Here is a 12,226-nt window from a genome sequence, read left to right on the forward strand (position 1 = left end):
TGGAATTTTTTTTTCTATGGATGATACTTAAAAAAAAGATAAATAAATAAACTAAATCATCATGGAATTGGTCCGAAACTTCGGTGGCACTTTTTTTTTTCACGAAATTATACATATCCAAATGAATTCAGTAAAGACACTATTTTTCAACACGCTCAGTATGTAAAATTAGTACAAACTGAGTTGTTATATAAGGATGAGGACAGTGTTAAGTGTGTGTGTGTGTGTGTGTGTGTGTGTGTGTGTGTGTGTGTATATATATATATATATATATATATATATATATATATATATATATATATATATATATATATATATATATATATATATATATATATATAGATAGATAGATAGATAGATAGATAGATAGATAGATAGATAGACAGCTAGATGGATAGATAGATAGATAGATAGATAGACAGATAGATAGATATAGTGTTGATGCAAGTCTACATGTGGCCTCGAACAGGTTTTTCCTAACATGCAAGTGACTCAGTATTGATCGGATTTCACAACATGTCCCGTGTCTGCATCATGAGAGCATCACAGGCTCCGCAAATTTTGATATCATCTGTGTGGACTAAGCAATACGTTAACCTCCAGGAAACATTCAATTCGTCATCTTCGTTACAAACATGCTCAGAGCATTACTAAAGGAAAGTCCGTCCTTATATACCCACCAAGATGCCAAGATACTGATTACGTTCAAAGAAATAAGAACGGTTCCAGTGAATTTGTATTTAGATCTCTTTTCTGAATCGAGACAAAATTCACGACTTGTTTGAATCCAAAGGTTGACCTGCAGATCGTAACCAGCAAAGAAAATTCCATGCTTTGACAAATCGTGAGAGGAGGAAGAATAGAGAAATCTTTTACGTTCATAACTTTTACTTTGATCAACTCCAATGATTATCATAAATTCTGTGTAGTTTTCAATAAAACAATGTAACTACTGTTTTCAGTAAATCATAGCCCCTTTCAAACAAGTCATATTATCATGAAAAGATCATTAAGAAACAAAATATAAGGACACATAATAAGGACAACTTCAACATGGTACAATATCCCTCACGGTCAGGTTCATTAATACATTGACTGCCAAGTGTCTCGCTTTCACAGGTTTCCTATTATTTTCTCTGAGTCACAAACTGCTTCACGTAAAGAACTCTGTAACTGAATCAGCTTGAAAAAAAAAAAACCTGTGGTTCATCAGAGTGTCACGCATGAGGGATGAAATAAAAGGTTGATATAAGCAGTTTAATGTTGCGCTCATGTGAAATTTTATAAAAAAAAAAAAACATGTATACATCATTGTTCAAGTAACTTTTCCTTATAAGATGAAATAGTTTATTTTAATATTCATTTCATATACGTTGCAGATGGCAGTTAAATGTAAAATGTGTTGTATTACAGAGACTTGAACACATCACAATTTTTTACTGAGTTTCCAGATACTTATTTGACTTCTCCAGTTACTGCAAGGTCTAAAGGAATTAACCAAAGTTACCTGTTTAGTACATGATATGAGCATTGACAGATAATATGCATACAGCTATCACCAGGACTACCTTGCAGTGAAAAAAATCCTCCCAAAGCAGCAATCCAATCTCTCTCTCTCTCTCTCTCTCTCTCTCTCTCTCTCTCTCTCTCTCTCTCTCTCTCTCTCTCTCTCTCTCTCTCTCTCTCTCTACAATACTCGTTTTCATCTGTACAACATATTTTCCTCGTGTCTTATGACCTTCTTAGCGGTGATTTCTGTAACTTTGCTATGTTATTTATTTTGCTTTAAGTGTTGGTGTTTTTTGGAGTTTTTTGTTACTTATTGGTGTTTTTTGTTACTATACGTTTACATAGCTATGACTCTTTCGGGTTACTTTCTTCTCAATTAAGCTATACAAATGTTTGTTGTGTTGGTACTCTAACTTACAAATCGCGTTCAAAACTCTTCTCCATTGAACTTTTTTTGAAAGAAGCAATTAAGAAAGCCTTATTACTTTTTGGTCTCCTTGGCCAGACTAAGGTCGCCACATTGCTGACTGGGAAAACGAAATCAGACAGGGAGTAAGCAGACAGATAGCCATGGAAGCATATAGACATGATTAGGTTTAAAAAAAAAATGTAATACAGCCAGGACAGTCACATCCTACCGAAAATTACCCGGGGTTTGGTGATCATTTTGAAACGTGTTGGACTGGCTTTCACCGTGAGTGTCGCATCAGGGATTCAGCTACTAGCGATAGTCTCTCATGACCATTTTATCCTGCATTTTTATTAATTTCCAAACGCTACCATGATGCTCCAAGAAAGGAGTGCTATACCGGAAGCGACGACAAAGCTCATGAAGGTAAGAATCGCTTCAGGACATCTAAACATGGAGCTTGAGAACATGCTACCAAAGAGACAAGTCTCAGAGAGGAGGCAAAAAAGAAGAAAGTGACCTCAGGGGAGGAAAGAAAGAGGAAGAGTATACTGTATCCTCATTACGTTTCGAGATTTATGAACAAAATTTCTTGAGATGAGGGCTAACATCCAATTTTCTTATTCATTTGCTGTTGCACATATATATATATATATATATATATATAGAGAGAGAGAGAGAGAGAGAGAGAGAGAGAGAGAGAGAGAGAGAGAGAGAGAGAGAGAGAGAGAGAGAGAGAGAGAGAGAGAGAGAGAGAGAGAGAGAGAGAGAGAGAGAGACGAAAGTGAAGACAAATAGACAGATATAGAGAGACATACAGGTAAACATATAGAGACAGACAGACAGACAGACAAACAGAGGTGAAATGCCGGAAAAGAAAAAGTAGTTAGAGGAGAAAGTTGTTGACACTGTGTAGTGCGTATGTATTAATAACTAAGGCAATATGTCTTTGGACGGATCATTATTACCTCTGTCATACTAAATCTTACACGTATATACATCTATATGCACAAAGAGGAATAAACACATAATATTCATTACATGTATCTCTTTAACACAAAGGAGCAAGGGAGGCATTGATTTACGCATACTGACGGGAATAATGATATAAAAATAATTATAACACCTATGAACATTTTCAGTGTGCAATACATAATAGTTGGCAACAGCAGTAGTCGTGGCCTACACTTATATAGATTGAGCCACATGGCACGAACAAGCAGTCCAGTTTCTGAACCCCGAGATGTTCCACCCGCGAACTCCTCAAGCCCTCGCCCTCGTCCCTGTGGTGGTGGTGGTGGCTCTGCTGGTGGCCGAGAGCCACAGCTTTCCTACACAGCATGCCGCCCAGCAAATCATCAACAACGACTTTGGAGCAGCACAGCTAGGTTTATCTATAGTTATAAACCAAATGGCTTTGCTGAGGATACTCAATGAGTCTTCTATTATCAATACAACACGTGAGTTTTCTCCTGCCGTTATTGTTCCTTACTTGGGACAGGATGAAAAACACTGTCGAATAATACATCAATATTGTATGGAGCACATGTATACAGTATACCTTAAATCCACTACGCACGTGCGATACCCAATTAAGAGTGTCACATGGGTGACTGTATAAGCCACCAATAAATACACATACCTATATATATATATATATATATATATATATATATATATATATATATATATATATATATATATATATATATATATATATATATATATATATATATATATATATACCAATACACACAGACACACCAGGTATTCGTTATATGCGAGAGTTACGTTCTGCAAAAAGCTCGCATAATGTGAATTCGCATATATCGAACCTACGATCCCAATAATTATAGGAGGCTATGTTCCATGACCCGGCACCGTTTCACAATACTAAAGCACTAAAGCAACAATAAAGCAAATTAATGCAGATAAACAGTAAAATATAATATCAAAATATATTGTAAACAAACAAGACATTAGAAATTATACTCGAAGTTATAAATAACCCATTCGGGTTAGAGCTCCAAGCCTGACAATCCAGAGTTGCTGATTGCTTCCGGGGAGACCCTACGATTTAAGCTGATAATTAGCTACCTGAGGATTAATTTTAGGATCAGAGGGAGGAAAAGATTAATTATAGGCGAGGAAAGTACGGGAAAACATTTGCACCCGGCGCCCTCTAGTTCGAGTCGGCCACCATACCTCACCAACCAGTCGCACCAGCGCCGCTATTCGCATAATAGCGAATTTTTCTCGCATGAAACGAATACTTGGCACATTTAGGTTAGTCGCATATGAGCGAATTCGCATATTTCGAACACGCATATTTCGAATATCTGGTATATATATATATATATATATATATATATATATATATATATATATATATATATATATATATATATATATATATATATATATATATATATATATATGTGTGTGTGTGTGTGTGTGTGTGTGTGTGTGTGTATGTATATGCATGCATATACGTATACTGTACATTCATACATATATTAAATACATATTTGTATAAACATGTATACAGTATTGATGGATAGATAGATATAAGACGTTAGCATCGCATGGTCTGTTAATCTTTGTATGAGCTGTGTCTTCACATCCTCAATACATCATTTCATTACAGCCACAAGACACAAGACCTACAGAGTGTACAAGCACGCTGCTACACATCCGCAAGCCGTTCAGGCTTGTCAGCAGCTGGGTGGTCGCCTTGCTCTCCCCACGGCAAGTTTTTTTTTTTTATTTTGCTTCCCTGTAGAAACTGTAAAGGTGTTATGGCTGGCAAGTAATGCCTTACATTTATCTTTACTTCTATCAAACGATTATTCGCAAATAATCTCTTACAGTTAACACGCATGTTAGTTCCACCAACCGGAGAACTCCTGTCTACACACGCATTTCTGCATTATCTTTTTCCACACACTACTAGATACATACAAATATCCTTCACTCAGTATGGCTTTCCATGAGGTAGGAAACAACATGCACAACTGAATAGGTTCATTTTTAAGTTAACTTAATCTAAAACTTAAGTAATAAGTAAGGCAAATCAATATTTGCAGACATGGATTCAATGTGCTGTATCCCTCACTAAAGCACACGATACTATCAGTAAGACACTTGCATACACTAGAGGAAAACAATTATAAATAAACTAACACAGTCCTATGCTTGAATATTACCTAGAAAAAAAAAATCATCATAAACAGGAATGCAGTGAAGTATATCCCTCACCAAGAGCACACGCTCCTCAGCACTCGTTACGTACACTACAAAAATATAATTATAAATAAACTAGCACCGTCATATACTTGAAAGTAATTTAGGAAGAACCAGCCGGACGTTACAAATGAACAACATTAATACTACATTTTACACCACATACAAGTCACGTGTCCTCCACCACCCCCCACCAGTCCCAGCCTGTTTCTTCCGGTCTCAGACCGTCAGGCAGACGAGAAATAATCAGTTATCTGTTTACAATTCTAGGCAATGAACGAGACAAGGCCAATAAGGTAGTTCCACTAAACACCAAAGGTTATTTCCTGTTACGCTCACACAATGGGCAAGGCAAGGATCGTAAGATAGTTTCATGGTATGCACAATGTAATTCCCATAACAGTATACTAAAAGAAAATTCTTACAAAATCCAATCATTCATTTCACATGCATTAAAAGTAATGGCACGATGATGTGCCCTAATTGAGTTTCCTTTCCTTATTATTTAATAGATGATACTAAACATGTACATGTCTTTCCATCAACCAATCATTACTACTGTCGCAACCCCCAACAAAAATAATTTTCTCTCTGCCTTACTTATGAAAGGGTAACACTATACCTACATTTTTACTTCACCAACCCTTTCACGGGTAATGGCAAATTCTGTAAAAACGTAATGTTCTGTTTAACTACCTGTCTATTGCTTCTATCATTCCAATACATAATAACAAACACTTCAGGAAGCAAACTAACCATTCCCTTTTCGGATAATGTGTATTTTTTCCTCAGATTTTGAGAAGCTGTTAGCCACCTTCATGTAGTACTTATGTAATGTTTCCAACAGAATAAAGAGGAGGACGAGAAGATAACTCAGCTCATCGGTGTCACTTTTAACACCAGAGGATGGACTACATACTGGATCAGCGGCACAGATCAAGACGAGGAAGGAAAGTGGATTGATATTGTCACAGGTGTGTATATAAACACACACACACACACACACACACACACACACACACACACAATATCTTTTTATAATTTCTATTGTTGCAGCTTGTTATGGTAATGTTGCTGATAAGTTTAGGACTGATGAGGACTTGTGAGATTGTTCGGGAGAAACTATCACAGAGTTTGTCGCGAAAACATTCAGGTTTCATGAGTCAGCTCCAGCGATAAATGATCAAGGCATGTGAAAAAACAGATGATGATGATGATAATGATGATAATGATGACGATGATGATGATGATGATGATAATGATGATAACAACGACGACGACGAAATTGCTGGTGGTGATGGTGGTGAAAATCAAATGCTAAGGTTATGATGATGACTACGTATACATAATGTATATTGCTTGTTCTTATTTTAAACAAACAAAACTTTTACAGGTCAACCTTTACGTTACACCAACTTCAAACCTGGTCAACCCGACAACGGTAGTGGTACAGAGCACTGTGCGCACAAATCCGGTAACTTTCCTGGGTGGAACGACGATCAGTGCGCAAACGCTGGACAAGGTTACGTGTGTGAGTTTATGGACGTGTAGCATGTGGAGTTACTTCAACAAAAAAAAAAATAAAGAAAGAAAGAAAGAAAGAAAGAAAGAAAGAAGAAGAAGAAGAACAAGAACAAGAACAAGAAGAAGTAGTAGTCCTTTGCTTAAATATAATCTAAAAAATTCATTATGAACAGGAATGCAGTCACAAATATATAGAAAGAAAAAATGAAAAATCAAGGAAAGTCGTGTAATAAAAGCCTTTTATCATATTACTGAGTTACGAGACCAAACATGGGAATCTACATTTATTTAGCAACAGGTTCCTAGCCTTCTCTCTTCCATGTTTCTCTAATTAAACATGACATTGCTCTCCTTGGTTCCTTCATATCCCACCCTTTTACACTACCCTTTTATACAGTACTATAGTATAAATTGGTGTAATAATGTTACGAGTTGTCTACAAATGAACACTATTAAGACACCGAAAGAGCAAATCGCACAAAGTTCAAACCCCTAATGTTGAAATTGCCTTATTCCCGTCTCTGTTACAGAAGGCCCTCAAAATGTTAGGAGCCCACTTTAATAGAACCCATGTACTACAATACTAATGTATTATCTGCTTGAAATAATGGTGATGCAGGCAATATTTGAGCAAGTCATTATCTGTGAAGGGGTGGACCACCAGTTAACACTTGGTGAGGCATCCATACTGGCGAGCCTATCGTCAGTCATGCATCCCGTCAATTATTTGTTAGTAAAAATGCTTTGTTTTACGAGTATACCAATAAATTTTACATCCTATTTGTACGATTGTTTCAATATTCTTGAAGGAAAGAGATGTACTATTACTAAACTTAGTGCATCTCTATAGTAGTATATAAGCGGTACGAAGAGGAGCAGGCCGGTTCTTTCTCTCTCTCTCTCTCTCTCTCTCTCTCTCTCTCTCTCTCTCTCTCTCTCTCTCTCTCTCTCTCTCTCTCTCTCTCTTTTTAAGATCAGTTTTGCTTAAAGACATAGATCAAATAGAGGAAGGAAAAGAAAAAATTATAAAGGAATTTTTATGTAAAAAAGAGCTCTGGCCTAGAGCAACAAAACTGAAAAAAAAAAAAAAGTGCAGTAAAAGTGCCAGTCCCTAAAGAAGAAAGTTTAAAAAAAAAACAATGAAATAAATATACTTTGGAGAAAGATATTGAAACATCCCTCTTGAAAGAATTAAAGTCATAGGCAAGAGGAAATTCAGAAGCACGTAGGGAGTGAGAGTTTACCACTTATAGAGGCAAAAAAAAAACTAATGCTGATTAAAGGAGAACAATTATACATATTATGTAAAATAGTCTTTTGAGTTCCTTGTAGTGCGGCACAAATAATAATCATATTTTTTTATTATGAAAAAAAAAATTAAGAAAAAAACTTTTCGATTGATATATACTTCTTATATCAATATACTTTTACTTAGAGGAACATATTTCATAGCAAAACTTTTATTTATTTATTTACTTATTCTTATTCATTTGTTTATTTATTTTTTGTACAGGTCCGGACTTGTGTTAAAAAACGCAAAAAAAAAAAAAAATCAACTTAATTTTTTCTATCAAATAATTGGAATATGTTCTTTACTTTTATAAAAGAACCATTATACATATGTGAAATATTCTTTTGAGTTCTTAAGAGTGTGGTACAGATAATAGTCATATCTAATTATTTTTATGAAGAAACTTAAAAAAAACACTATTTCGATTGATATATATTTCTTATACCAATACGATTCTTCTAATTTTCATGATTTAATTATCTGTAACCTTAGAGGAAAATATTTTATAATTTTTTTTTTTTTACAGGTCCCGACCTGTGTAAGAAAAAAAAAACGTAAAACTATTTCAATTTAAATTTTTCATCTGATAATTGCGATATGTTTTTACTTAAAAAAAAAAGAATCATTATACATATATAAAATAGTCTTTTGAGTTCTTAGTAATGCGGCACAGATAGTAATCATACTTCACTTTCTAAAACATGAAGACATTTAAAAAACACTTTTTTTCGATTGCAATACACTCTTTATATTATATATATATATATATATATATATATATATATATATATATATATATATATATATATATATATATATATATATATATATATATATATATATATTTATATATATTATAGATATTCTTCTTTTACCTTTCATTATCTAATTATATGTAACCTTAGAGTAAAAAAATATCGCATTTTTTTCAATTTTTGCACAGTTCCAGAGCTCTATTAAAAAGTGAAAATATTCAATTTATTTATTTCTTTACCAGATTATTGGGATATGTTCTTTAATTAACTATTGCATTACGGAGACGGAAAAACAGGGGTGAGAAACAGTATCAAGTCTTGAGCGCAGCGAGGCCATGAGAGCGAGGGTAGGCATTTAGTTAGCAAGATCAGAGGAGCAGTTGGCGTGAAGCTAGCTATAAAAGATGTAAAGAGAACCTTGCGGCGAAGAGAAAGACAGTGAAGACAGTCAGTTTGAGGTTAGGAACTGATGAGTCGGAATGCATTCCATTCCACTCTGTTTAAGAGAGCAGCATGAATGGAACATCAAATACATGAGACACATACTCCAGACAGGTGGGATAAGACTCTTGTATAGATTTAGCAGTTGTGGAGGATGAGCATACTGGCGAAGACGGCTCAGAAAAAAAACGAATTTAATGGAAGCTGTTTTAGTGAGACGAAATGTGAAATTTCCAGTTTAGATTATTATTAAAAAATAGACAAAGGATATTCAGTGCAAGAAAGGGAGACTTACATGTCAAGTTGATAGATCTGTGACTTTACTGCGTGAACTGTTCCATTCCTGACACATGGACGTCTAGGAAACGACGGTGAAAAGTGTTTAGTAGTTCTGAGCGATTTAGAAGATCATTGATGAGCAGTAGAAAATGAGTGGATCACAAAACATAACCCAGAGGAACAGTGAGTGTCCCAAAAAGCAGCAATAGAACGGTCAGAAGGGAAACTTGAGATATAAAGCTATAGAGAGAAATATACAAGCCACAAGAGAGCAGTTTGGGAATTAAAGCTTTGTCCCAGATTCTATCAAATGTTTTTTTTGATATGCCTAAGGCAATAGCGAGAGCTCCACCAAAATTCTTAAAAGATTCAATGAGGAAGACCAGATTACCAGTGGAACGGCCATGATAAAACTCATACTGGCAATCATAAGGTTGGGAAGTGATATATGTTTAAGAATCTTCCTGTTGATGACAGATTCAGAACTTAAGAAAGGCAAGATATTAAAGCAGGTGGTTAGTTTGAAGAGTTAGAGCGGTCACCCTTTTTAAAAACAAGCTGAATGTAAGCAAACTTCCAGCAAGAAGCAAAGGTAGATGTTGATAGACAAAGCAGGAAGAGCTTGATCAGGTAAGATGCAAGAACAGTCGTTACACGATTCCAGTCAGAAATGTAATGCATAATAGTATCAGGAGATGGAAAGCTCAAATGCTGCTTGTGGGTCGCCTCTCTATCAATGTTCGGAAGGTTTAGGGAGAAACTGAGGAATGTGTGTGTCCATGTCAGAGACAATCACCTCGCTATGCACTCATCACACAGAGATGGGTCCCTGACACGGAAGCAGCAGTTATTCCATGGACATCAGAATGATATCTCCTTTGGTACCCCAGATTAGAAGAGGCAAAAGCCAGAAGGGATCCCTGCTTTAGAGGATCTTGAGGAGGAACTGGAGTGATAGAGCAAAATACAGATCAAAGCATCCTTCCAGAGTGACAGTATAAGCAGAGGGGTTAGAGGTTACAAAAAGGTCAAGAATATTTAGCGGTCAGGAATACGAGTAGGGTGCTGAACTAATTGCTCTAGGTCGTGAAGATTATTAAGGTTGCAGCAATAGTTCATCAGGTTGGTCAGTGAAAGGAAATAGAAACCAAAGCTGGTAATGAACAATGAAGTCTCCAAGAATGGAGACATCAGCGAAAGGGAAATGAGTCAGGATGTGCTTCTCTTTGGAAATTAGATAATCAAAGAATGTTCCATATTTAGAGGAGGTGGGTGAGTGATACACAGCACAAATTAATTCAGTCTGAGAGTTATTCGCAAGTCGAAGTAAAACAGTAGAAAATTTAAAAGACTCAAAAGCATGGATATGACAGCAAGATGTCATTGCACAAGTAGATACAACATTCAGCTTTCGAAAGAAAGTGAGGATAGAGAAAAGTTGAAAGAGAGAAGGGATTGCTGTCAGTAGCATGAGACACCTTTGTTTCAGTGAGGAAAAGGCGAGGACGTTTTATGAAAGATAATGTTCTCCAGACTGTAAGTTAGAAGAATGAAGAAACAAATGTGTCAATCATTGCCCAAGCGAAGGCAAGCTCTGAAAATATAGGTACAGGTGAAGCTATGTATTAGTCTAGGTAGAGTATGAATTTTGAGGCCTCGTTTTGACGAATATGGAAAGGAGCACCATGAAAATACAAATGATTCAGTGATGATTTTTACTGGTTATGGAGCACTGCAGTATCTTATAACGAGACAACTGTATTGATAGACATGATATTACGGATAGGCAGTTGTGCATGAGGATAGTATGGATCTAACTGACAATACCGTGAAAGGCTCCTTGGCATATGCTCCTTCATGGTGCAACGGTTTATGCGCCGGAAGCCCAAAATCAAATCGGAATTGGGATAGTCTGCGCACAGCTCATCCAGTTATTCATCCTTCCTTCTGGAAACCTGGTAAAGATGAACTTCGGTAAACCGGATGTCACAGTGGACGTGCATCCGGAATAAAGGTATCACCCTTCGCAGGCTCAAAGACCAATGGGACGGAGATGTGTACTGAGGCCAGGCGCAGCTATAGCGTGTGACCCACCTTTACCTTTACCTACATGGCATCAGACCTGAGCAAGAGCGGACGTGCGAGGGTAGCCATGGCTCAGGGGTTAGGCAAATCCTCTTTTCCCCCGAGATAAGCCAGTGTTTACATTGCTGACGTTAAACTCTGTGGAATATGCTGTACTCTTATAGTAACGTAAAACATACGTATATGTTTATTTACAGTTTCTGTGACTTAAAAGGACATTATTCTATTGTACAAGAATGCAGCAGGAGATACACAAACTGAAAATTTCCTATTGTTTCAACTTTCCACAGTTTTTTTTTTTTTTCAACATCCAGAGAGAGAGAGAGAGAGAGAGAGAGAGAGAGAGAGAGAGAGAGAGAGAGAGAGAGAGAGAGAGAGAGGTAAAATAAAAAGTGGAGGAGTAGCAGTTGAGAAAAAAATTGTAGACATTGCATTCATCAGTAGCTAGAGTAATGTTTGTTTTGACGGACCCTTACTACCTCTCTCTAGTATGGCTGGCAGCTAATACTATACATATATACATATAATGGCACAGAGGAATAGTTACGTTATTTCGTGTTTCTGACGCTAAGAACCAGATGGCACTGATCTATATATATAAACAAGGGAAATAATGTAAAAGATATTGTAAAGAAGACAATAAGTATGCAACATAAGAAAACTGGCAACAGCAGCAGTCGTGGCCTACAC

General features: G+C 36.1%; 1 protein-coding gene across 1 annotated transcript; it reads left to right on the forward strand.

The window, feature by feature from the left end:
- Positions 1 to 3,125: 3,125 nt before the first annotated feature.
- Positions 3,126 to 7,034, forward strand: LOC135106966 (pulmonary surfactant-associated protein D-like). Its single transcript, XM_064016447.1, has 4 exons — positions 3,126 to 3,378; positions 4,566 to 4,666; positions 6,009 to 6,135; positions 6,555 to 7,034. Exons 1-4 carry the CDS (start codon positions 3,162 to 3,164, stop codon positions 6,710 to 6,712), a joined length of 603 nt encoding a protein of 200 aa, XP_063872517.1. The 5' UTR covers positions 3,126 to 3,161; the 3' UTR covers positions 6,713 to 7,034.
- Positions 7,035 to 12,226: the final 5,192 nt, after the last annotated feature.

This window comes from Scylla paramamosain, chromosome 14 (assembly GCF_035594125.1).
Source record: "Scylla paramamosain isolate STU-SP2022 chromosome 14, ASM3559412v1, whole genome shotgun sequence".
NCBI lineage: Eukaryota > Metazoa > Arthropoda > Malacostraca > Decapoda > Portunidae > Scylla > Scylla paramamosain.